Raw genomic sequence first — 27314 nt, 5'->3', positions numbered from 1 at the left:
AAGCAAGAAATGAGAAAAGTGCTTCTGGCCCAATGACTGACTCCAGCTACTATTACAATCTCAGAAACCTATGAGAATGGGATGAAGTAACCAGAGCCAGTCAACATAGGGGATTGGTAAATAAAAACTAGCATAAATCTTATTCTCTTGCAGACTTTCCCAGCAGCGGAAATACATATTCTTTAACATCATCAAGAGAGCCACCAGTCTGGGGAAGCCTGCAGAACCATTTTTTTCTGACTTCCTATTTGCCATTTATTGCATCACTGTAAAAAAACAAAAACAAAAAAACGGACTTTGGGGAGGGTTGACATGATGATTCTTTGATAGAATCATCAAAAATTGGGGTGGAAGGAATCCTCTCCGAATTAGTGGAGGTCCAGCAGATAGGGCACTGTACTGGGATTTGGGAGACTGGATTCTATTCCCCACTCTGCCACTGATTTGCTGTATCACCTTGGGCAAGTCACTTCCCCTCTCTGTGCCTCTATTTCCCCTTGCACCAGACTGTGTCTTGTCTATTTAGACTGTAAGCTCTTTGGAGCAGGGACCATCCCTTACTAGTGTATATACAGCACCTAGCACATTAGGACCTTGATCTTAGTTGGGGCTACTAGGCACTGCAGGAATGCAACAAATTATCATCCCAGGTATGCTGCTTAAATTGGGCTCAGCTGCTTGTTCTGTTGAGGCCTAATAGTCTATTTGTGTCGGGACTGTTTTTAAGGCTTTTTGCATGGAAGAAGGCCTAGAAATGCATTTTTTAACCAAAGCTGAGTGTCTGTCACATCTAGTTCCCTCATGCAGCCCTCCTCTCATGCACTCGATCGTTGTGTGCAGCCCGTCTTAATAGGAAGACTGTCCCGTGGACACCATGCCCTCCTGCTGACTGAATAATAGGCCTCTGGCAACTGAAGTGATGGCTCATGTGGAAAAGCCATGTTAAGAAACTATTTTTAGCAGCCTTTTGTAGAGCTGGAAATGAGAAGGAGCCAGCATCATATGAGCAGCCAGCTCTCCATAGACCCCAGTCTGAGAGCCTCCTGGGGTAAGGCATGAGAGCTCACCACGTACGTTCTCCAAGGCAACCTATAGGCCCTCTGAGCAAATTCAGGGAAGACCAGAGCTGACTTTCTAGGGTTTAAAAAAAGCAAAAGCAGGGTGAGGAAAGCTTTAAAAGACTCATCTTTCAGGCCTGCCTTTGTACATGATAAAGGGCACAAGCCCAAATATTTAAAATCCTTGGCAGGTCAGTTTGTCTTAGGATTGTTCAGGTGCTTGGCTGTGGGGATCTACAATAGCCAATTTATCAAAGATCAGTGAGCGTAACGTATGCTGCCTACTGGAAAGAAGGTGAAAAACCACAGCAAGCTAGGTAGCTATCAGTCCCCTCAGTAGTCTTCATGCTAGCAGACGGTGGTACTATTGCAGATCGTGCAAAACCAAGACCGAGCTTACCACATAAAGAACCAGTGATCACACACAAACTAGAATCCATGAGACACACGTCAAACCCACGTAGGCCAACTCTAGAACGTGTCTAAGGTGAAACTGAAATGGAGACACCTCTCACCTCAGACGAAATGAGTGTGTGAAAGAGAGACCTCACTTAAAATGAGGAAGAGACTGTATGGCGGGGGTAATTATTTTTTTGTCCAGGTCCAGATTTCTTGGGCAAAGTATAGTCAAGGTCTAGTGGAGACTGTTACTGCAGGAGAGCAGAAAAGGAGGTGGGAAACTGCTTCACAATGAGCCAGGTCCTACTTCCATTAAAGTCAGCAGCAAAACTCCCATTAACTGGGAGGAGAATCTGGGCCTTGAACATGGATGTGGCAGCTGCTGCCAGAAAATCCGAAATGGGACACATCATATGAAACCCTTCTCCTCCATGGCCCCTGTAAAGCCTCCCCTGCTCTATGCAGAGAGCTAGAGTACTGACGCATCTGTCGCTCTATTGGAGTGACCAGATGTACGTGTCCTTGGGTGAGAGCTTGAAGAAACCACACCTTCAGCAAGGCCATTTCTTTGGACTCAGAGCTGGGTTTGGTTTTAGGAAAGATTTCCCCCCCCCCCCTTTCCTTTCATGAATGAACCAAGCTCTGCTAATCCCTCCTCTGCGCAGGTGGTCAGGATTCCTCCATCCCCACCCTCACCCAGGGAGTGATGCATTCAAACAAGCTGCTGAGATGACTAGCAGGCTGCTGTCTGAAGGCTGTTCCCACCCTCCTCCACATACTAGCAGTGGCCATAACCTTGTAAATCAAGGCAGCCATGAAAAGGCCCTCTCTCACATTAATCACCCTGGTTACTTCCCTGACCTTTAAAAGGCATCCCCTGAACTAGGGAGGTGGGGTTCATGAGGGGTGGGGGGAAATGCAGATAATGCAAAGAGCTGCTTTGGACCTACGGGGGGTGTGTGCAGTACAGGCTCCATCCCGGTGGGTGTCGTATGCCGCTCACCCAGTCCCACTCAGCTGAAGTTGAAAAGAAGTGCCTTGCTGGCTTTGCCAGGGTCTAGCATGGTGAGAGTAAAGTCTGCCACTCGTTGCTAAAATGGGTGCTGGACCCTGTCTCTGCCAGGGAGACAGCCGTTTTCAGTGCAGTCAGGGAGCTGTGTTTGGTACCCATCATCAAACAGGGTAGGACAGGCCTGGAGAGAGGCAAGACATGGGGCAGAGGATGAGTAGCATCTTCAAAAGCTGCCAGCCATGCAGTGTCTCAGGCTAACCATTCTGTTCAGGTCTTCATGGTTGCTGGGTGATCCCCAGTATTTAAACTGTGCATTTCCAATCCTTCCATGTGATATACATAAAGATGCAAACTTGCTATTGCTAATTGGATCCTGTCAAATCAGACTCTACGGTTAACCAGGACCAACTAATATCCTTAAACACAACTGTCCTTGTCCACAGTAAGGGCAACCTCACGCTAAGTAGAACATGTGCATTAACACACAGGTTCTCAGCCTGGCCTTCGCAACAGCTTTCGGGAGATTGTGACTGTACTCCTTTCTTTGTGGCTAGATGGTGAGGATGGGGAGATCTTGAAACTTATGGGAGCAGGAGTCCCAGTACACTTCTCGTCTAACCTGGGGTCAAGGCACTGGAAATGTTGTTATTCTAACTTGATATGTTCTTCTGAGTATAGACATGGCCTCCTAGTGTCTCATTGTAAAGCATTAAGTAGTGAGTTTCACTCGAACGCTAATAAACTTGGTGGGGGACTCTGACAAAGCCCTTCTATAGTGATGAGTTTGTCAAAGGCAATCTGAGCTCTGAGGTGTTCTTTAGCACACCCTCTGGTACATGTGGGAAACCTTTTAATGGCTTATGCTGTTTTGTGAAGGTCTTTTTATTCCTCCCAGTCAAAGATAACTGGGAGTAAACAATACACTGCTGGGGTGGGGAGAATGACTGAGAGCTGCTTTTCCTGCTTCAGTTATTGCCTGGAAAATCCCCAGTGAGTTGTTGCCAACTTGTTGGAGTAATTGAAATAAAAAGAAGGAATAAATCCAACTAACCCACGAGAACTCATGCTCTCAGCGGAAATACCTGGGCGTTATCGTTGCAGGAGAAAAAAAAACAGATTTCCAGCCAGAAATAATTGCCAGAGAAAATTCAGCAGCCACTACCCAGCCAGACACTGAGATGCCATCTTGTTTTGGGTTCTGTATATGCTGGGCTGGGAAACTGGAACCCCTTTTAAATAGCCTGAACCAGTTTCCAGTAGTAATTTGGTCTGTACTCTGGCTGTTGTGGAAGGGGGTTAATGGAGTTCAGAGACTCTTCTAGGCTAGAGATGAGTCCAAACTATGAAACCCATGTCCAGTCTTGCGAAAAGGTCCTATTTTGATCTGAAAGCAGCAGCTTGTACCATCTCTAACTCAGCCCCATCCATGCTGGTCACTCACACCATGCTAGAACAGCCGGAATTCATCATGGAGTGTTTTAAAACCAGCTGCTTCCAGTCAGATGTAAATTTTTGGGGAGACAAGGGGGCCTGTAGCAGAATTACTTCACTGTTGTGTATAATGTGACTGTCTCCATGAATTAGTTCCCGTAGTAGCTTTGGCTAACTTAGTTATGTCTGTTTGGTTCCTAGCCCAGTGGGGTATTGATCCTGTGGAACTCTTTGCCAGAGGATGTTGTGAAGGCCAAGACTATAATAGGGTTAAAGAAAGAACTAGATACGTTCATGGAGGATAGGTCCATCAATGGCTATTAGCCAGGATGGGCAGGGATGGTGTCCCTAGCCTCTGTTTGCCAGAAGCTGGGAATGGGTGACGGGATGGATCACTTGATGATAACCTGTTCTGTTCCATTCCCTCTAGAGCACCTGCATTGTGACCCAGTATGGCTGTTCTTATGTTCTTCAGTGGGTTCCTAAGGGTTACTGTAATAGAAATTAATAACTTTCAAATGTTGCTTCCTTCCCTCATCCCATCCTTGCCCAAAACACAAACCAAGTATCTTTCAAAGTGGTGGTTTTTTGTTTGTTTGTTTTGGTTTTTAATTCCATGATCACATACTTCAGCCCTTGCTGGCTTGGGAAAGTATTGAAATCCTGTAGGGAAGAGCTATTCCTGGGGTGGTCCTGCCCACCCAACTAGAGCAGAAGGTTGTGGAATCTCCCTCATTCAGCCAGGCTGCCGTCGCCCTTGTGTAGAGCAGAGAGTTCAAATCATAGGCACCAACTCCGTGGGTGCTCTGGGGCTGAAGCACCCATGGGGGGGGGGAAATGGTAGGTGCTGAGCACCCACCGGCAGTTCCCCATTGGCTTCCTCCCCTCCCCCCAGTGCTTCCCGCGACCCCGCCAATCAGCACCGCCCCCCCCCACCTCCCTCCCGCTGCGATCAGAGGGGCAAGGAGCAGCGTGCTCTGGGGGAGGGGGCAGAAGCTGACAGGAAGAGGCAGGGTGGGGGTGGGACATTTTGGGAAGGGGTGGAATGGGGACAGGGCCTGGGGCAGAGCCGGGAGTCTAGCACCCGCCAGCACATTGGAAAGTCGGTGCCTGTGGTTCAGATAGACTTTGGCTAAGTCTCCAAACATTCTGTAGTTCATCCATCACTTGAAGATACATATGCAGTGCATTCTCTTAAACACTCATGCTTCTAGTTACACCTGCCTTTTCCCAGTCTTCTGGCAATAGCAGTGAATAGTTAAGATGTCAGAGTTAGTCACGTAAAGATAGTGAACGCGGGTTCCTAGGTGTAGCGAGAGAGGAATTCAAAGCATTTAGCCAGTTGAGTTGAACCTGCCTCCCCCAACTTTCTAGGCATCTCCGAGCATTGTGTTCTCTTCCTGGGTGAAGCATTATTTCTGGAGTTTGCTTTGGCTGACAGCAGAGAACATACCAAGGTGTGGCATTGTGTCCAGCAGAATGGCTTTCTAGTTAGGATTCCAGTGTGTGAGTAGCAGCTCAAGGTGTCCTCACTCAGGATTCTTTTCATAGTTTTGATGTGAAGCTGATTCAGACCATACGAATGTTGTTGGATAAGTGGCTCATGTAATCTGTGTCGATTACTATTAGGTATCTAGTGTGCTTCCTGCCTTGCTTCACCCAGCAAGAACAAGGGAGAAGCGACCTGACATTTTTCATATTTCTAAAGCTAAAAGCACAAGCTGGAAAACACCTCAGATCTTTTAAATAAACTAAAACAAGGTGCAGACCCATTATGTGTTTGCTTTGCAGTACCACTGACGTCGAGTAGGCCCTGGTGTACCAGGCACTGTACAAACACAGAACAAAGACAGTCACTGTCTTGAGGAGATTGTAATCTAGATATAAGACAAGTGACAACAGGTGGAGACAGACTGACTGGGAGCACAAGGAAACAATGAGGGAAAGCGCATTTTGGCTGGCCAATGTAGACCGAGCCAAATCATGCCAGCAACTAGCTAAAATGTTTGCAATGAACAATTTACTCAACTCTAACCCCTTTATTCAGCTTCCAAATTGCCTGTGAACAGTGAGTTTTACTGGTGAGTCTGTTAATTATTCAGTCACTTTATGGGAACAAATTTTAGCCTACAGGCGGTTGAAAATACCTAGTGATAATTTAGGAAGGATGTGGACAAACTGGAAAAAGTCCAGAGGAGAGCAACAAAAATGACAAAAGGCTTAGAAAACCTGGCCTGTGAGGAAAGGTTAGAAAAAACTGGGCAGGTGTAGTCTTGAGAAAAGAAGACTGAGGTGGGAGATCTGATAACAGTTTTCCAATATCAAGGGCTGTTAGAAAGAGGAGGGTGATCAGTTGTTCTCCATGTCCACTGAAGGTAGGACAAGAAACAATGAGCTTAATCTGCTGCAAGGGAGATTTAGAAAAACTTTCTAATGACAAGGGTAGTTAAGCTCTGGAATAGATTTCAAGAGAGGCTGGGGAGTCCCCATCATCAGAAGCTTTTAAAAACAAGTTGGACAAACACCTGTCAGGGATGGTCTAGGTTAACTTGGCCATGCCACAGCTCAGGGGGCTGGACTGGATAACTTCTCAAGGTCCCATCCAGCCCTACATATCTATGATTCTCTGTTTTCAAACTCTGTGATTGGTCACCCACTTTTCATGAAATGGTTTCTGCATTCTGATTGGATGACTCTGTGATCACAAGCTTCCTTTAATCTGTGGGATGGGTGTGAACGAAGCCTTGCCCATTTGAATGTTGGCAAACAGCAACTGAAACAGAGCTGCAGGTTTTATTTGCAGTGCTATTTATGGCTGCTATATACACCCGGAGCCTAGTTAGTATCGAATTATAAACTGTTCAACACAGTTTCTGATCTCAGTCCAGCTCTGTCACGCCAGCTGGCAACATCTGGGCATTGTGCCCTACTCATTCCTGTGGTGTCTGAGTGGTAATGAGTTGTTTAAATGTAGTTCTCCCATGGTTAAAATCTCCATGTAGATAGAGGTTCAGAGAAGAGGCGGGGGAAGGCAAGGTAACTGTTAGCTGATACATTAAGTACTTTCTGAAGCTGTCTGGGAGTGGAGGATTATGGAGTCATTGTGACTTGCACGTCTTATCCCCATTTATTGTTCAGGGTGGATGGTGGCCTGTGAAACTGGCAAGAGAAAGACTTGTGTCTAGTAGGACTTAAAACCTGAGTGTAGCATATCCCCTGCTTTGACAGTGGCAGTGCTGGCAGCCACAGCCAGCTATGAGCAAGCGATTCCAACCAGGATTAACCTGGGAGTGTCAGGTGAAAAGTGCAAGCTAGTGATATCTGTTGGATGCTGGAACTGCTCCCTGAGACCTGCCCATGTTACTGGCTTTACAATGGGATGAACAAATTCCTCTTGACCTAGGCCCAATCCTGGACTCGAGACTTCTTTTAAGACAAACTAATTTCTGGTGGTCTTTACAAGAAGCCAGGGAACAGGGCGAGGGGCAAAGAGCTGAGCTGAGTGGCTTCAAGCAGCTGGTTTTAGGTCCAGTAAAGTGTGGGATACCGCTTGCTGCTTGGGATGATCGCACCGAGATGTTGGCATTAAAGGTGTGTTCCCTCTGCCTTTAAAATGTCTTGTATTCTTCTAAAGCTCTTTTTGAAATAAGCTATGTCAAATGGTAGCTGGTCTTAGGCCCCCGAAACATGGCTCCATTGGCTAACTCCCATTCTTGTCATTAACAAATTGCCTCTTGGCTGTTTTGACAAATGGGCATTCTGTAGGGGAATCTTGCATGCCTGTTAATTTGATTGCTGTGAAGTGTTTAGGGGCTGGCACGTTAGATCAGACCGCACACATGAAATCAAGCACTTGTTTTCTATCCCTACAGGGAAGCCACATTGCGATGGTCCAGAGAGTCTAATTTCTCTGCAACTTTGGTGATGGAGCTGAAGGTCTGGGTTGATGGTATCCAGCGGGTTGTGTGTGGCGTCTCAGATCAGACCACATGCCAGGAGGTGGTCATAGCATTGGCACGGGCTATTGGTAAGTAATGTGTTGAATCACTATGTCTGGTGAAGTTTGGTTAATGACCGACATCAGTTTTTATTGCAATACCTGAGAAAGTGCTTCTATACATTCTCAAGTCTTTCCTGTGATGTGGTCAAGGATTATTATCCACTTTGGAGCTGGATGAAACTGAGACATACAGAGGAAGTAACTTTCCCCAGGGAGTCTCCCAGTGAGTGGCAGAGATGGGACTAGAACCCAGGAGTCCTGACTCCAGTCCCCTGTTGTCACCAGCAGCCAACACTGTCTCTTGGTGGATTAGTTCTAAACTCTATTACATTTCTAACACAAAAGGCTTGACCCAGGCCAGTACTTCTTTGATAACGGGTTTTAACTTTCAACCTTTTAAAAATTTAAGATCACTAAAATAGTCCTGCTTCCACCCCCTCCCCCGCCTCAGAACCCGCCAATCTCTTCATAATTAAATTTGTGTCCACATCTGCACAGTAATCTCTGGTTGAGGAAGGAGGAGACCTCAGGGCAGCATGAGGCTGTCTTTGCCACAGGGAGGGCACAGCAAAATTCTCGTAGATCTTTGCCACATAAACAGCGTGGTGCAAACAATCGTCTGTGGAATCACAAGTGTGTTTAATTGCATTGGTACAGCTGTGTCTTTCAGCACTGCCTCACTTGGGATCTAAGCTGCTCACGCTAGGATGTATAGGCGCCAACTTCTTCTGGCACTGGTGGGTGCCCCATTTTGCACTAGCTAAATCATGGGCCAATGTCAGCTTCTCTCCAGTAACCCTCTGTCCATAAATACTGAGCCCTGCCTCAGGAACCCCAGCCTCAGCTGGCTTGTGAAAAGGCCCAGCTCCACACACGCACTCTCTGAAGACACGTCTTTGCTACAGAGCTAACTCGGCGCTGCTGCAAGTGATGATTTAGCGGGTCTGGTGAAGACGCGCTAGATCGATGGGAGAGCGTCTCCCATCGACACTGCGCGGTGTAGACGCTGTGGTAAGTGGATCTAGCTACGTCGACTTCAGTTACGTTATTCACGTAACTGAAGTAGGGTAGCTTAGATCAATTTACCGCGGTAGCATAGACTTGGCCTGAGTTTGCGTCTGGCTCTGAAGGTCTTTAGGGTAGGTCTGTATTGCAGTCATGCGCTGTGACTGCAGCTTGTGTTCCCGAGGTCATTATAATCTCGCTAGCTCAGGCCCCAGAGCAGTGACGCTGCAGGCAGCGCCCACTTCAGCCTGGGCTGTACAAGTCCTCCTGGAGCCCTGGGTAATTACTTGCATGACTAGCCCATGCTGAAGCATGTGCTGCCATGGCTTTGCTGAGATGAAAGCTAGCTTGGGTATGTCTCTGGGAGCTGCAGTCACACCCTGTGATTGCAGGATAGACACACACTCAGGCACAGGGACTCGCGTCCGGCTTCTGCTTTTAGGACATCACCTTTTTATTTCAATCCCTATTAATACGGAAGCTCGGCAAACGCTGTTATGGTGCTAAATAAGTTGCCTGGTGCCTGCCACCGGGCTGTGCCTGCTGGAGAAACTCGGGGTGGCTCTTGAAAGCCTGAACCTTAGCACGCCATCCACTGTGGTTACAAATGTACCACTTATAGAACATTGTCTCCGTATGAGAGGGGCATCGCACCACGTCAAACTGCCGACTCGCTGGGACCTTCCAGGTGATGGTGGCAGCTTTGGGTTTGAGCCAGGTTCCTCTGTCTGAATTAAACATGTTTGTTCTCCCATGAAGGCTGTGAACTTTACCAGGAGAGAATACAGCTGACTTGGCAATTTCTGCCCAAGGTTACAGCAACTGTAGAGGGGACAGACTAGTGTCTGCTTTGTTGTGAGGTGTTAAAAGTTGGCAAGAATGCCGTGGGACTATGTTTATAACCTCCCTTCCGCTTCTGCTTCCCCTGGGTACTGGCCAGTTAACTCACTCCTTTTTTCTGCCCGTCCCCTCCCAGTAGAATTCAGATACACTCCTAACTTTCCACTCTGGTATATTGTCTGTCCAAATGTAGTCATTAAGGAACCTTTTGCATCAGAGAGTTGTTAATGTCACACATTAATGTGAGCGATCATATCCTACCTGGCAGGATGCCTCTGCTCATTTGTTACCCATCTCTGTCCCCATGTTTGTGGCTAACTCCCTGTTTGCACTGAAGGTTCCATGCTGGGTTCCAGGTGTACTGGGGGTGGGGTCTGAACTGAAGGAAGGGATTGCATGAGTAATGCATCAGTTACTAGAAAGGAGAAGGAAGAAGAGTCTGGCATCTCTCTGCATAAATACCTTTTACCCGTAGCCGGTCAGATGGGTGTGGGTACCCACCAGTCTGGCCATGGGAGCTACAGTAATGCCACAATTGTTGGGCTCCCAGAGGGAAGAAGCAGTTCAAGGAGCAAGGTGGATAAGAAAACCCTGTCTTTGAAAACTGCAGAGGCTCTGTTAACGTTCTGATTTGACACCTGTTCCTTGGGCTTCCAGCTATGGCAACCCCCGTCTCTAACAATGCCACCTTTATATAACAATGCCACTCCACTGGCTTTTATTAGGGGCACAGCTCAGGTTTTTTTCCTTTTTCTAGTGTCCACACAGCAGTGAAATAGCTCTTAGCCTGAGCCCTGCAAGCTGGCATGGGCCAACCACAAGTGAGAGGCCATGGCAGGTTTTTCCAATGCTCAAACCACTGAGCTATCTCCATTGTTCCAGGCCAGCACCTTAATCACAAGTGTCCTGCACTGAGGGAGGGGAGAAGCCCTGCTGGCTTGTGAGCTCCATAACACTGTACTGGAGAGTGAGCCACACAGCAGGCAGGCGAGGGCTGGGCAGATGTGTTCCTCCCGGCAGCATGTTGAGCAATGCAGAACAGCCCCAGGTTCGGCCTCCCCTGATGTTCAGCAGAAACAAACAATAGTCAGTGGCCACGTGCTCTTCTGCAGGCAGAAGCCAGGTGGTAGCACCCCATGTGAGTCACCCAGCATGTGCTTGCAGTTTCCCTGAACTTGAGAAGTTCATGTTAGTGCTGATTGCACTGTTCGAATATCCTGCGGGTAATGGTGAGCAGCGATCCTGTCTAGTGGTTTGGAAATTCACTAAAATTGCAGCTGAAGTTTCCATCAACATGTGCTCCTGCCCTCCACCAGGGTTACATATGCCTCCGAGCTGATGCTGCAGATCAGGTCTCCACCTGCAGCATCATTAGTTGGAAGTGCAAGTAGAGAAGCATCCACATGCTCAGGACCAAAACCTTGTGGGCTAGAAATCTCCTGACTCAATCTCAGAAGCATCAGAAAGTGTTTGAAGCTGAGTTATGATGTTTCTGGTCCCAGAAAACCTGCTGGCTCATGATCTTTTAATGACAAATTTTCCATCCAGCAGGCCTAGCAGGTGGTACAGTGAGATAAGATGTTAGACTGGCTCTCTGCAGACCCAGGTTCTAATCCTGCCTGAGGTCACACATGAAAATGGATGTGGCCTTTTAGGCTCATCTACACTAGGAACGTTTTAAGACTCGTAATTCCCCACTGGTGGCTGCAGAGGTGGAGATAGTAGTGGAGCTAGGGCTTGGGAATCGTCACCACTGTGTTGTCTAATCCTGAAAGCAGACAAACTGGTGGTGTGAGTCCTGGAGCCCCAGCAGTGTGTAATCGGTAATTACAGGACTTAATTTCCCTAGTGCAGAAAACACTGCTATTCAGTGGGGAGTCTTCAATGCCTAGGACTTGGAATCCGGGGGTGTCATTTCAGAAGAATTCAGGGGAATGGGGGGCAAAGTTGTCAGTATGTAGAATGTTATATGATTATATTATTATATATTATAACAGTTATTATAGCCTGGGAAGTCGGGGGTGGGTGGGTGGAGTACATAGGCCTATGAAAAGTTGGGGGTGGGTGGGTGAGATTGATGCCCCTGCTTGGAATGAAGCCAGATAGGTAACCCAGGGCTAAAAAGGACACGGGTGCCATAGGCGTGGATGGAGGTGCATTGACACAGCATTGGGAAGAACACATGCTTCCTGGCTGCAGCCACTGACGTTGGTGGTCTTTGCTGGAAGCAGAAGTCCATCTCCTCCCCCGCCCTCCCCTCAGGTTCCTGGTTCTTCTTCAAGTGATGGTCCCTATTGTAGTCCACTGAGGATGGTGCACATGCATCAGTGGAATACAGGGAGGGGCCGCACATCTCGAAGAACCTCCAGTTACAGGTAAGTCGTCTCCTCTTTGAGTGTGGTGGGGAAGAGCTGCATTAAGGTATGGGCTGTGAGATGGATGTGTTGCCAGAGGCTTTACGTGTTTCTCATGCAGATGGGATCTCGGGTATAGGTTGGGGGAGTGGAGCGGCTGAGCATGACGAAATGTTGCCAAGTGTGATATTCCCCATTTCTCTCTGAGCTCCTAGTGACTCATCTGTTCTCTTCTCAGGCCAGACAGGAAGGTACATTCTCATCCAGAAGCTGCGGGAGAAGGAGAGGCAGCTTCTACCACACGAATGCCCTCTGGAGTCACTGGCCAAGTGTGGACAGTATGCCAATGACGTGCAGTTCATATTGCAGCGGACGGGCCCCAGCCTGGCCGAGCGCCCTTCCTCTGATAGTGCCCCCCAGGCTCCCGAGAGGACATTCATCCGGGCCAGCCTTCCCATCAAACCCAGGCCGGTCAGCACAGAGGTGCCCAGGTCCCGGGAGCCTAAAAAGTCTATGACCTTTAACTTGGGCCCTATGGGCTCCAGCGATCGGCTCGCCAAGAGCAAGCTGAGACTGCACAAGAGGGACAGTGTAGACTCAAAGGACAGCACCAGTCGCAGCCATCCATCCAAGGAGGAGCTGTTTAAGACTGTGCTGCACCAGCAGGAGCAGCTGCACTCCTTGGAGGTGCACGGGGATTCCCTGGAAACGGACCTCAGGCACTGGGAGCAGGACAGGGGCTCCAGCCAGGAAGACGAGATCCTTTATCTGGAGCACCTGATCAGGCGGAACGAGATGGAGCTGGGTGAAGAGGAGTTCTGGCAGAGCGAGCTCCACCTGGAGAAGGAGTGTGAGAGGGAGCGGCAGGAGAAGGTGAGGAGCCTGCGGGCCACCATGGAGGAGTACACTCAGAAAATCCACGAGCTGACCACCAAGACGGAGGTCCTGGAGAAGGAGATTCAGTTAGAGATCACAGAGAGGGCCAGGTGGGCGAAGGAGGCTCCTGCGGATCTGGAGGACATGGCTGCCAAAATGAAAAGGGATCTGGAAGCCAAGGCCAAGCAGAGCGCCCAGCTGGAGAGCAGCCTGGCGAGCGTGGGGAAGGCCTTGGAAGAAGCCGAAAGGAATTTGCAGGTACAGTTTCAGTAACGTGTGGCCCCCGGGGGTCAGCAGTGGAATGCAGCCATGTTCAGCTCATGCTCTGGCCTTCCTCCCAAGTGAGACTGTTAAGGGAGCTGCCCAGGGACCAGCTGCTGAACCGGGCCTGAAACCCCAGAACCCTCCTGACTGCGCAGATCAGTAGAGAGCTCTTTGTGGCTCTTGACAGGTTGCCATTGGCGGATAGTGGGGGTGGTCTGGGCAATGTTACAACCCCAATAGTTAGGGTTCAATACTACTTGGGTGGATAGAAAGCCACTGGAAGTGCAGTATGGCTGGGAGAATTAACGCACTGGGGCTTGATCCTGCAAGGTGTTGAGCACACTCACCCTGATCCATCGCAGCCCTTACGTGCCCGAGTAATCCCACTGAGTTCAGTGGTACTACCCCCTGGGGGTCCCTGCTTTGCTGCTCAGTGCCATGTGGGCTCCAGCCCCGAGGAGTTAGCGCTTGGGATAGACACTGCTCAGCAAACCTTACAGTGCAGGGTGTGGGGAGAGGGACTGACTCTCACGAAACACAGCTCCTCCTGAGGTGGCTGGAATGCTCATGGACATGTCCACGCTAGAGAGCGCTCATCGGCTGTGGCTCTTTGGAGCAGCATTGGTTTCGTGGTGCTGGGTCGTGCCTGCTCGGGCTGGCAGTGGGAACGCTCTGTGGTGCTTTCCAACCACATGTCTTGGTGCTTGAGGGGCGCACTTGTCCTCTCCCACACTGTGGTATCCAGGATATCCCTCCAGGGAGCACTTACGCAGCAGGTCCTGGGGTGCTGCAGCCTTTTCAATAGCTGTAGCAATGCAACAGGGAAGACGGGAGGGAAACATCATTCCTCTTAAAAACTTTAAACCCAGGAAGATTTTAAGAAGCTCAGGGCAAAGCAAGGGGCCCTTTTTCCTTCTCTTCAGCCTGCTCTCCCTGCCCCTGCCCCAAGTGAGGATCACAAGTAGAGAGGAAAACTCACTACACCTGAGTCACGTATTGACAGCAGCTGCTACAGTGAGCTAGAGCTGCAGGTTAGTTAGCTCATTGTGTAAAAAGGACTATGGGGTGGGAGGGAGAAAATCTAGAAAAGCTGAGATCAGAGAATTGCCTTGCCCACCAGCATCTTGCAAATTCTTGTAACTGCTATTTTACATCGTTCCCCTTGTGTCTGGAAAACCAGTGAGACTGACTGAAAGCTTCCCAGGCAGCTGTCGTGGGTGTGCACCTGGGCCTAGTGTTTGTGGACAGTTTTTTTCACAACCGGAGGGAGCCGCTTAGCCTGAAGGGCCTGGTCTCCACCTAAAAATGAGGGCGACCTAGCTGTGTCGCTCCAGGCTGTGAAAACGGGTGCATGGCGCGTGATGTTTAGGTCGACAGCAAGGTTGACGGAAGGATTCTTCCATTGACTTAGCTGCCACCTGAATTATCTACATTGACGGAAAAACCACTTCCACTGATGTAGGAGGCATCTGCCGGCCAGTGCTACAGCAGCTCGGCCATGGCGCTGTAGTGTAGACGAACTCTTGATCTGGCTTCCTCGTGCTATTTAAATTGCTGACGAGGGGAGATCCCCCGTGTAGACCAGCTCTTGCGCTATTTTGTCTTTGTTGCCAGTGAAAAGAGACAGAAGCCAAATGCGCTGCCTCACTAAGAGCAATGCACCCGGCCTGTCCTCACAGCCACCCAGTGGTGTAAAGGCTTCTGCTCTTCTGGCTTTATGAAGGAATAAGCCAAGGTAGCAAGTGCTGCTGGCATCCAGCCTCCCCGGGAACTCTCCTCTTGAGCTCTGCTGGTGGGATAAGGTGCTGGGGGTGGAATTGGCGAGGAGCTGTGCACACGGACCAGAGGAGGCTCCATCTGGAACTTCCCAAGCCCCTGCCCAGCCACTCACCACTCTGTAGGACGGTACCACTTCGGCTGTGTCTACACTGCCTGGCCCCGGTCTGCTGGCTGGGGCTCAGGCTGCAGGGTAGATGGCTGGGCTCCAGCCTGAGCCCAAAAGTTACACTGCAATTTTATAGCCCCGTAAGCCCAAGTCAGCGGACACGAGCCAGCCCTGGGAGTCTTACTGCAGTATAGACACCCCTGGAGGCCCCAGCTCAGAGCGGGGACCAGGTGCTTTGCACAGAGAGAGAGAGACAATCCCCACTTCTAAGATGACACTCTCAAGGGAAAAGACACGGGGTGGAACAGGAACCAGGCGCAGCCAGGGGAAGCGACTTACCCAAGGTCAGTGGCAGAGCCCAGCCCTCCTGAGTCTCAGTCCGGACTCCTGTGGTATGGGCCATGTTACCTCCAGTGGGAGATCGAGATGGCAACCAGCTGGCATTTCTCATTGGAAATGCAGTGCCCTAACAAACTCCGTCCGGCCCAAAGCCTGGAGCGGGAGCAGGACAGCCGCCACTCCATGCGGCAGGGAGGGAGGGAGCAGGGTGGGAACGCTGATGCTGGGCTAGGAGAGCGGCATGGGAGCTGGGCGGATGCTTGGCTTGGGCAAGTAAGCAGCCCCTCTGGCTTGCTGGTGGCACAAGGGCGCTGGGCTGTGTGGATTCTGGAGCCTGTGGGGTGATGTCTTTGGAAATACCCTACCTGAAAGTTTTGTTCCTGTTGGTGTGTAAAGGCTCTCATCCCTCCTGAACCCCCTGGGAAAGCAGGGCAGCTCTAGTGTGATGCCTGTTACAGATGACGTGTTTTCCCCCCTGCCTGATTTAACGTGAACACTTCTCCCCAGGACAGAGCATTCGTTGCCCCTCGCTAGGGACGCTGACATTTGCAGCCATCGGAGCATCTTGCATGTTCGTGGGTGGCTCCGAGCTGGTAGCTGCAAACCTTGTTTTGTATTTGGGCTTGTAGTTTGCTTAAATAGAAGCACTAAGCACATGGCTTTAGTTTTAATTCCTTTTCTGTTTAGTAGACACTGGTGCCCTCTTGTGGACATATGGAGAACTGACCGTTCTTTAAATTCCTGCTTTACGATTGGTTTGATTATCCCAGTGCAAAGTGCAGCTTTGCTGGTATAGCTGCATCCACATGTCGGAGCACTTTGCCAGTGCGGGATACCAGTAAAGCGCTCCTAGTGTAGACATAGCCTCCGTCCATCTCCTCCGGGAATCATTCCTGCTGATTAAATACGGACTTTAACGGCATTATTATTGTCACAAAGTATCGTGATTGTGTGACTGACCATCCCTGACTAAAGCAGTTTTGCAGTCCAGTGTGTTTCTCTAACTTGGGCCCAGCAGCAGGTGGGGTAGCCGGAGAGAGGATCCTATTAGATTCTCCTTCCCCTTCCCCCCCACGCTGCCTCATCTCAGAGGAAACCCTAAGACTACTTCCCTGCGACTCTGTTCTCCCACCAGGCTGCGTGAAAGTGGAGTGACTGATTCAGGCTGTCAGTCTGTTCACCAGCCGTGGTGCAGGGACAGAGGGAAATACTAATCCCAGGCTGCAGATGGAGTCAATAGGCTTGAATGTGTCAGTCTTGTCCCGAGATGACCTGTATTCCGTTCCGATGCCTCTTGAAACCTTGTTCGCATTACAGCTGACGCTGTGCCAGCTGCAAGTCCGTGCTGAAGATCCTGTAGCCAGGTTTCCCCATTCTTGGTGCACAGACTGCTAGCTATAGCCACAAGGATACTGACCTCCTTTGTAAAGTGCTTTGAGATCGACTGAGGAAAAGTGCTATATAAGAGCTACGTGTTAATGAGGATAGTGCTGTGGACTATGCTCTGGTCGTGCATAGCATGGTTTGTAACCAAAGCTCTTCAAACCCAAATGTAGACAGGACCCAGCTTGGTTTCCTGTGGCCCCTTCTGCCCTGAGGTCAAAATCCAGTCTCTGTTGGTCCAGCTCTGCTCCGTTGTCTTCTCTGGAATAGTACCTAGGTGTAATCTGGATACTATGGTGTAGCCAAACTTGAGGTCTCTCAAGGACACCTGCCTTCCTTGGTTTTGCAAAGATGAGTTGGAAGGAGGAGGCGGAAGTGGAGGTGGGTGTAGTCAGAGCTCCAAATATGCAGCATCCAGTGAATTCAAAGTGTGCGTTTGTATCTCTTTGCAGACAGGCTTCTCCACCAGAACCCTGCAAGGAAGCCTTGAGCAAGAACCCTGCCTGCCTATGCTTGGCTGGCTGGGAAGCATGCTCTGTCTTTATCTAGTTCTGCCCTATGCGAGAGAAAGGAGGGCGAGTGTGACGAGGTGCCTAGTTGAGATTGAGTGCTGTGGGGTATTGTGGCAAGAGGCTCAAATGAGTTTGTGGGAAGGACGCTGCTGGAATTAGAAGGCCTGCCAGGTAGAGGAAGTAGCAGAAGGCCCATTCCAGTGAGTCTGATCAGGTGACTCAGAATAGACTCTTTTCTCATGGCTGGATAAGAGCCCCCATAGGAGAAGTGTCAGGTTGGTGTGTTGGTCCCTGTAGCACTCGCTGGTCGTCTCTGGCCCGGGTGCCCTGTCTGCGTTTTAATTTACATTTAAAAACGAACAGCAGGCACAGTCAGCAATGCGGCCTTCCGAGAACTGGCCTACAAGCGGCTTAATCACCTCAGGCAATGCTGGTTCTCTGTGTCATAGTCAGATCTGACCTCATAGGTGGAGGATGGCAGGCTCTGTTGTTGGCTTTGGAAGCATCATGCTAGTGCGGCGCTGAGTGGTCACCACGTCTGTGCACAAGCTGGCGTGCGTTTGGTATTGAGAGGAGTGATGTTCTTTGCCCTCTTGGTGGCCCTGCTGTCTCTTGATTTAGGGACTCGGAGGAGGTAGTAGGATGAAGGGTGAGCAAGGGGAGGGGGACCAGGAGCCTTGCTGGCAGCTTCGTCTCTGGAGGTCCCATTGTATTGATACCCTTTCTGCTCGGCAGATGAGGCACAGCTGTGGAGCTTATCCTGTTCACCCTGTATTTTGCAGGCCCAGAATCAAGAGCTGGAGGAGTTAAATAAGGAGCTGAGGCAATGTAATTTGCAGCAGTTTATTCAGCAGACGGGAGCCACAGTGACTGTTTTGCAGTCCAGACCTGAGGATGAACCCCAGCTGGATCAAACTAACCACGAACTGCCAGCCTGCCAGAGAAACGGAGGTCAGAACGCAGTTTGGAAACTCATTTATTTAATGAGAGGGGCGCTTGCTTTAAGACCTGCCACCATGCCGGGCTGAAATGCTGCTTTTAAAACCTCCTAACTCCATTCTAACTCTTGTCATCTCCCTGAGATTTCTTTGTCAAGATACCTCTAGCTTTCTCCTTCTGTTACCCGCCACTGCCTCCTGTCTGGTTCCTTCACCGCTCGGATGTAGTTCAAATATCGAAGCTGGATGGACTTGACCAAAATACTTCTGTAGTTACACGCATTGAGATTAGGGTCACCAGGGCTCCTGCTTCAGTGTCAGCCTATCTGCCAAGTGGGCTGGGAACAGATTGTCCTCACTGTGGCTAAGCGCATTGTGGGGTTTTTCATCTTTCTTTAGAGCAGAGGGCATAAGGCTCTGCTAGCGGCAGGATCTCTGGCCTAGAGGAGCAGAGGTCTGGCCTGATCTGACAGATCTGTGCTGCTGTAACTCACTACCTTGGGCGGTGTTAGATGCTGGATTTGGGGGGCTGGCTGCCTACCAGCGTACCCACCCCTTCTACTCCTTTCCTAGAGGGTGCAATTGTGGAACAGTCCGTAGGCCAAGGCTCTCAAAACCGTGGCACATTAAAACAGAAGTGGCTTCAGTGGGCGCTGGAGTTATTCTGCCCCCTGAAAGACAGGTTGCTTCTACTTAGGGGCCTAAGTATGGCGGTAGGAGCCTGGCTGTGGGTACTGGCATTGAAAATGTCAGTAGTGGCTCGGTGGGAGTTGTTGTCAGCAAATGAGGGTGATAAAATGGTGGCTGGGCCTCCCCCACTGCATCCACCATTATGTGTGTGGTGGGTAGGGTGAGTGAGAGAGACCCAATTCCCAGCTTCTAGCAGCAGAGAGTAGAGGAGACTGTTCCACAGTCCCATGGGTCTGGGGGGGGGAGGGTGTTCCCATCTCCTGAGGTGATTGTCCCAGGGCTTCCCACCCCCTTTGGGCAGAAGTGGCCAGCCCTGGAGAGGCATGCAGTATGCTTGAGCCCTCTCCTCGCTGTGGTGCTGCAGAGGCTGTTTCCGCCCAGCCAGGAGGCAAGAAAGAGCTGAAGTGGGGAGAGGCTGTGGCCTCATGCTGCTCTCTTGCCATTGGCAGCTTTGCTCTGGGTCAGTAGCCCAAGTGTCCGAATTGGCCACTCTGCGTTCCAGCCTCTGGACGGCTGAGTGTGACATCACTAAGTGTACGTGTGTGGGTGGAGAAGCAGGTGGCTGAGAAACTGAACTTACCCATAATTCCAAATACCGTGGTAGGTGGCAGGAGGGGGAAAGGAACACAGAGCAGTGACAATTAGCTGGGAATCTGCTTCCGTTTAGTTACGGCTCTTTACGTACTGTAGGCCTGATCCTCCCCTGGTGTCAATCCGTACAGCTCCACTGACAGTGGTAGAGTTGTGCCTGTTGCACCAGTTGAGAGTCTGGCCCTGTATCTTTTCTACATCCTGTGATTCAGGAGACCAGACTGGTGTCTCCTAATGTGCAGAGGCCGAACTTGTCTCTGTTCTGGTCGAGCTGGGACTGCAAGGCAAAGATGGGTTCTTCACGCAGCCACATGCAACTTTGGAAGTGGGGAGGGGAGTCCTTTCCTTCAGTGATCTTGGCTGAGTTGTGGCTGCGTTCATCCCTAAAAGCAGTTCAGCCTCTTTACACGGGAGGATAACATCAGAAGAGCTCTTGATTCCGAGGCCAAGTGCAGAGACATGAGTGGGACGGTGTGAAAAGCTCTTTTGCTGATGGGGAAGGAAGCGTTAATGCTAGCTAGTTTTCAAAGTGTTACCTGTGGTTTGTAACAAAGGGAGAAACACAGCCCCCTGGGGATTAGATGCTAGTTAGTTCAGGAAGAGCTGGTATAACATCTGTCCATTGTGAGTAAAGACATGTATGATATTCGTGCAACTTCCACTGTAACTTGCCAAATCTTAGCCGAGGAGGCATTCACTCGCCGCTGTCGCTGTGGATGCTGGCGTACATGAGATTTGTGTGTACTGATGATTCAGATCTAGACTGGAAAACCCGCCTTGTCTGCAGCACAAAGCAGAGAGCTCCCACGGTATGAAGGAAGTTAACCTGTGCAGTGGGCACAGCGCTATAAAGAACACTTGGTGTGTGGGGTGTGGAAGGCTACAGAGACATGTTTGAGACGGGGATTATTCACAGGGACCTGAGTTGATGACGGTGGAGGAGGGACATGGAACAAAGGTTTCGTCACTTCTTCCAATAGCACTACTACTTGCTGGGCCATAAAGAAGTTGCTTTAGTGTAGCCTTAAAGGCTTCTCTGAGCCATATGAAATGTATGAGTGATTTAGAAAGAGGACCCCCAAGACTGAAGTCAGTGTAGGCTTTTCTCCACAACAGTCTAGAAGAGGGGAAGCCCCTTCTGATTCCCCCTTTATTACAGAGAAGAGTCCAGGCGCAGCCCCCAGACACGTTTTGCATGAATGTCTCTGCTGGGGAGCTCTGGACTGACCTGTTCCAAGGGTGCTAGCAAAACAAATCCAGCTTGACACTGAACCGTGAACTTGTTTCTCCTCCCTAGGCCTTCTCCATCCCAGCACAGACTCTCCTCCTCGACCAAGCGCCAAGCAGTTCCTCGGCCATCCACGGAACCTTCAGAACCCACTGGTGTCCAGCCTGAACCCCGAGGGTGTGTATGTTTGAACTGGCCTAAGCCCTGTTGTGCTCCTAATGCCCAATCTTGCCAAGCAGCCCTGCGAAAGGTCTGGTCTCCTTGCGACGGTGGCAGCTATCGCCTGCGCGGAGGAGGCTGTGACCCAACTCTCAGACCACTCGGTGTTTCTCTCCTGCTCTCTCCTCCTTTCTCTGGTATTTGATTGCAAAATGAATAGCTCCTCTAAAACAGCAAAGGCTTGGTTTCCTGCAGTGCCTACCATAAATCCTTGTGTGTTAGGGCCCTTAAATATTAGTTAGCGAGAGGCAACCAGAGGATGAGGGATGGGATGGGGTCTGGCAGCCATATTACTTGAAATGATGGGCTGTGGGGCCATGGTGCCATGTAGTGCAATAATGCATTAAAAGCATCCTGCTGTGTGATGTCTGCGCTATGAATAGGTGCCAACGTGACCGTGACGCTTATACCTGGCAGCATCCCCTTCTCTGTGTCCCACCATTAGGGAGAAGCTCGCTGCCAGACAAGCGCTGCAGTTGACTTTGCTCCCAAAGCCAGTGTCTTTGCTGTTCAGTTTAAAGGGTCATCTCTGCTAGTTCAAGCCTGTTAAAAACTCATTGGGTTGGGATGCAGTGTGCTGAGTGCTAGGAGCTTCCTCCCCTGCAAGGGCCAGGCATTGCTCTGCACACGCAGCAACGCATTTGCCTGCGCCCCCACTCCCATGATGCATTGCACTGCCAAAAGGACTCACGAATCCCTGCCCCTGTGCTGGTGGTTGTAGGAGACGTCCCACTGGTGTTAGCGAAATGGCACCGTGGGAGAGCCCAACGTAGAGCAGTTACAGCTCCCACCTGGAGAGTCTCTCTTGTTTTTTTATGATTCTCTGCAGAGAATCAAGTTATTGCTGTGCTGGGTCAGTTGGCCTGGTGCCCCCCCGGAGAGTGTGTCTGCACTTTTCCCCATCCCCGCAGCCTCCTCCAGCTTAGCATGAACAAACCTCAGCAGCCCTATGCAAAAGAGCCAAATGACCCCAAACTTTTAGGCCTGTCAGAGACTCCACACTTCAAAACTCAACCACGACACGTACTTGCTCCTAGCTAAGATGCTGGGCGCCAGTCTGCATGTTTGCTGCAGCAGCACGCACGTCCTCTGCTCTCCTACACATACGAATTAGGGGGCCAGTGAGATTGATCAGAAGCTAAAAAGCTGTGGAGCAAGATGGGAATTCCCATGTGCAATCATTATTGCACCTCTGGCATGCAGACCTCCTTGCCTTGGTTAGAAATACCAACACTCCATTAGTTGCAATTCAGATCCCCCTGAGAAATGCAGAGACACCCAATCCTTCCGCATAGGGATACGCAGACTATATTTTACTGCAGAGCCTTGGTGCCATTTTAACACTTTAGTTCTGATTTTCACAACGAGCTTTTAAAAACTGTAAATAAATTGGTGATTAGGGAATTAAATGGGGAGGAGGTGGGGAGATGAGGTCTTACCCTGGAGGGGGAAGGAGCCAAACAGGGATTTGTATCAGAGACATTAAATCCTTTATCTTGAAGGATGCTGGGGGCCAGTGGCTGAGACTGCAGCATCCTACCCTGACCAAAAGGGAAAGAGCCACAGCTGCCCCCACCTCCCCGTAATGCGCAGTCCCCTCTCCCAGGCGAACGGACTGCTACAAACTCCACCCATCCATCTGAGACCTTTTCAGGGCACTTAGCCAAGGGGGTAGGCGTGCTGCTGCCCCGTGCCATGGATTGCAAATAAAGCACCTTCCTTCACAGAGCAAGCGGTCGCTTCCAAGTCGTGCTCCTTTCTCACAACTGATTGTGATTTTTCTTCCTCCTTCTGCTCTTGCTGGTCCTGGTGGAGGGGAATGGGGGCCTGCAAAGGAGAGGGTTTAGGTCCTGGACCAAAGCCCATCTAAGTCAACGGGAGGCTTTCTATTGACCTCAGTGGGCTTGGGATCAAACCCTATAGGGATGTGTCTGTTGCCTGAATTTTCACTGGATGGTGTTTCTTCCTCCTTCGTGGTGGAGGGGTGGGGGGCGAGGCATTGCCCAGCTAGTTATTGGGAGGCAGAAATGTATGCCTCTGAGGAGGAGGGAGCGTTTCATGCTCGTCCCAGCAGCCCCCTTTGGAACTTGGCATCTAGCCCTACCTGGTTAATTCCAGGAAACCCTGGAGCACCTTCAAAGAGCTGCACTGGGCATGCCAAACCCTTCCCACCCAGCCTGTGGCACTGGAGTGAGTGGGGAAGAATGACTTTGCACAGATCTTCTTCGTAACAGTGTTTTTCTATACCAGGCCTTGGCATCTCAGCCCCTTCCCCAGAACCCGCTTGGAACTGTCCAGTTAATTATGCTAATTTAACCTGCACCCCCCTTCTTGGTTCCTGCTCTCTTTGACAGAAGCAAGTGAATTGTGCTGATCTTTTCTTTGGCCCTTTCCCCTCTCTGCTAAACATTTGCCCTTTTTATATCCTAAGAGACGGTGACCATAACATTGGGTCAGTATCAGAACACACAGCAGCATACGCTGTCTTGAGTACTTACAGATGCTGCATAACACGAGCATTTCTCCACGTAGTCCAGCAAAGATCCGCCTGTAATTCTCCCTTGTAGCATTTTAAGAGTATAAACACCAGACCCGGAATATTGTATCAGCTCATTTCACTAAAGGGAATCCTCATGGTGTCTGTAGGTTCATCTCCACTCCCTTTAGATTGAAGGATATACTTTTATGTTGCAAATGCATGGTTGCAGCATACATCTTCCTTGTTTCCTTTTCTTATTAAAAACACTAACCCACCAAGATGGGGTCACTTAGTTTATTTTTGTATGTCTTGCAGTCGTATCAACAAGGCAGAGCATCTGGAGGTAGAAAGGCCCAGCCACTGGAGGAGTGATTTGCCTTGCAAGTGTAACTGTATATAAGTAAAACCATGATCCATATAGATATATATATTTTTTTTACTCCTTTGCATCATGAATGGATGTTGATGGCCATATGAAGTGTTTTTACAGACTGATGTGTTTTAAGTAACAACAAAAACAATTCCATCCCATTTGGATGAAAAAGACCTGTTGTGGGTTTTTTTAAATGCTTTGTCTATTTTTAAAAAAAAAAGATGCTAATATTTCTGGGAATCCAGGTAGCCCTCATAAGATGCATCAAACGACGAAAGACCCTTGTCGATAAAGCAAAGGACTGCCTTTGATGAGGGGTACAAGACTTTTCTGGGCTAAACAAACGCTAAGCACATAGTGGGTCTTCTGTGCCATGCTCTGATGTTCGCTTCCCAGGGGATACTATGTGCTACTGCTGTACAGTGAAGGACCCATGGAAGCCAGGATTGTGTCCCATATAACGCACTGTGACTCTCCCGTGGTCACTCGTGTTAATACCCAACATGTGAGGAAAATGGATGTTTATTGGGAAACGTAACAAACTATCCAGCTGTCTGGGAGACGGGGAACTCTATTCGTAGTCCTGCGGAAGCCAGGTTCGTACGATCTGGGGGAGAACTTGTACAACCTGTTGCTCTTTGGACCAGGCAGCATCATGACTAGGAGCATCTGCCTGATGCTGAACAGAATCAGCAAAGACTTTCCAGATGTGGTATAATGGGACTGAGGGGCTGCTGGTGATGTCTTGTGCCAAGTGCATCATCTTCCAAAAGCGTCATTTGCAAAGTAGAGAGGACTTGAGATGGAATAGCTGGAGTGACGTCTAGTTCCTAATGAACCGCAACTCTCACCCTGTAAGTCTTGATATTTGTATTTACATACTGGACCCCTCCTGCTTTCTAAAACACATTCAGGTCATTTTAAAAATGGAGGTAAAAATGTTAATGATTGAATGGCAAACTGGCGTATGCATGAAGCTTCCAGTAGGGCTGTCTTTGCTACAGGTAGCTTCACCCTGACCTGGGAATCATTGTCCTTCAACCTCCACCCATATAACTCCTCCAGAGATGTCTGCCTCTCTGTCTTAAGGCCAGTTCAATAGGTTGCATGTCTGCCTACCATGGAACTCTGCAAAAGCTCTGTCTGCACCTGGTTCCATACTGCAGAAGCTGAGATGTACATCGAACTGAGCCAGGATTGGAGAGATCTGTGGGTCAGGGGAAAGGAAAGCTGAACACGTGCTCTGTGGGGAGTGTCTTGGCCGTTGTCCCCTAATACTAAATGCGATATGTATTATTGCCATTAACCAGTATTTCCAGCCATTCACCCTTTTCCTAATGGAAGTACTGAAAACAGTGGTTCATTGGTCGGGTATTTGCCGCTCTCATTTGTCAAGACAGCTCTCTTGTGCCTGCTCACTGCTTACGTTGGCAAAGAAGTTTATTCGGATGGTGGCTTACTGTAACCTGAGCAACCCATTGGTTTTCTGCTGTGGCTGTGTCTGCCCTAATTGCCCTAAAATACACAGCGGAGAATCCGAATGCTCCTCCTTGAAAACGCTCTGGTTCAGAACCAGGCTGCTGTTCATGTCATACAATATACATGAGCTAAAAGGGGAGAAGTAGAAGGGAAACAGCCTCTTGCTGCTATTCTGCGCTTATTATGGTAGCACCTATAGGCCCCAGTTGAGATCAGGGTCCCGTTGTGGTAGGTGCTGCACCAGGTGTATGACACAGTTCCTACCCCTAGAAGCTTGCTGCCTGGTCTTTCATTGTGAGTTCTCTTTAAGATTCCAAAGGATAGAACCCAAATATTCCTTCCTCCTTTTAAAAAAAATAAATAAATACATTCTAATGCATGCTGCATTAGTAACATTTCTGATATAGATGCGTCCCAAACCAAAGATGACCATTGTGTTCTGTTTCTCCTCTCAGGGTGAGCAACAGGCTGTGTTGCTGGTCTGAGACTTTTAGGAGCAGAGAGAGGAATTGACTCCAAACATTCTGTAGTGCTCATTCATCAGTTTTTAGAAACCTCTGCTTTCCAGGGCTGAGTAACTGCTTAGCTTTTCTTGCAGATTTCTGACCCATTTGACTAGATGTGAATGGATACCATTCAACTTGAAACTCTCCAATGTGGGGGGAGGGGGGGCAGGTATGGTCAGAAAAGAGACTGTAAACAGGACATTGGGATTAATATTCATTTTGAGATTCGTTGAGTGTTCCACCCAATTCTAAAAACCAAGCTGCGTTCTCCAATCTTACTCAATGTACAAATTGGATAGGGTTGACAGGCAAAAACTTGACGTTTGTCTAAACAAAACAGGCTTGAACTGCAAGAGACTGGGAACAGGTGAGCGCATCTTGGAAGTTGCTTTTCTCACCATAATCCTATTTTTTAAAGCGTTATCAAAACCTCCATCAGAACAAGCTCTTTAACAAGTGCACGTTATTGGGCTGTGTGATATGGGGAATGATGGAAACGCTGTCTAACATTTCATGCTGAATGTTTTTACTTGATGGCCAGTAAAAAATTACTTCTATTTCAACATGTTTTTCCATATTTTAATTGTGAATTGGAAATGGGCAAGTCTAGGGAATGGGACTGGATGGTACCTAGAAGGCCCCAAAGGCCTAATTTTTGTTTTACAAATGTCCTATTACTGTATACAAAAATGTGACTTGGATGCTGTGTTCTTTGTAAAAACACTTTCTATGTATGAATGTATCCTGTGTTCTCAAACATTGTCCGGTTTAAATAAACGTATAGAAAGGATTTGTGTCAAGTGATTTCCATAATGTGTGTGACTTCAGACACTTAGTGGGGGCCTCTCTTGCTCTCCCCCAAATATATGTTTCCTTCAAAAGTTTCTGAACAAGAAGCCTATCCTCCTTCACAAAATTATCCCACTTGCTTTCCATCTTCCCCGCAGAAGCAGCATACTGGAGAATTCTGAAGCCTTCTCTCTTCTCCCTCTCTCTCTCTCTCTCTCTCATATGAGTTCCTAGCATCTGCAACCAAGATCTAAGCCCCACATTGCTAGGTGTTGGACATATCCTTAGTGGGAGACCAGCCCTCTCCTGAACAGTTTACATTCTAAGGGTGATTTTCAAAAGCACTTCAGAGGCAGGAGCATAAATCCCACTGACCTCCAATGGGGCTTGTGCTTCTAATTCAGGAGCTTCTGAAAATCCCACCCAAAACAAACAAGGCAGGAAGAATACCCCCATTTTACAGATGGGGAACTGAGGCTCAGAGATTAAGTGACTTGCCCAAGGTCCCAGAGTCTGTGGCACTGCTGGGAACTGAACTCAGATGTCTTAAGTCCCAGTCCAATCCTTTATCCTTCTGTGTATGAATAAATACACACCCACTATAACATTTCTCGAACTCCTGAACACCCGCTGGCTGGCTGGCAGGAATTGGGGCATAGGAAGG

At 49.3% G+C, this 27314-nt stretch overlaps 1 protein-coding gene across 16 annotated transcripts in view; it reads left to right on the top strand.

The window, feature by feature from the left end:
* Nucleotides 1–26651, top strand: part of RASSF7 (Ras association domain family member 7) — a 133160-nt gene extending 106509 nt beyond the window's left edge. For 12 of the 16 annotated variants that reach the window (XM_039535348.1, XM_039535352.1, XM_039535353.1 and 9 more), the window contains 5 exons: nucleotides 7773–7927; nucleotides 12338–13233; nucleotides 18141–18309; nucleotides 20875–20982; nucleotides 22527–26651. In XM_039535348.1, coding sequence (XP_039391282.1) covers nucleotides 7825–7927; nucleotides 12338–13233; nucleotides 18141–18309; nucleotides 20875–20982; nucleotides 22527–22687 — 1437 coding nt within the window. In that variant the 5' untranslated portion in view covers nucleotides 7773–7824 and the 3' untranslated portion in view covers nucleotides 22688–26651. Of the gene's footprint in view, nucleotides 1–7772; nucleotides 7928–12337; nucleotides 13234–18140; nucleotides 18310–20874; nucleotides 21390–22526 lie in introns of those variants that run through there. The other 4 variants (XM_039535358.1, XM_039535360.1, XM_039535361.1 and 1 more) reach the window with 4 other exon arrangements.
* The last annotated feature ends 663 nt before the right edge of the window (nucleotides 26652–27314 follow it).

This window comes from Mauremys reevesii, linkage group 4 (assembly GCF_016161935.1).
Source record: "Mauremys reevesii isolate NIE-2019 linkage group 4, ASM1616193v1, whole genome shotgun sequence".
Classification (NCBI taxonomy): Eukaryota; Metazoa; Chordata; order Testudines; family Geoemydidae; genus Mauremys; species Mauremys reevesii.
Note: the sequence above shows the minus strand (reverse complement) of the source record. Positions and strands in the feature narration are given on the sequence as shown.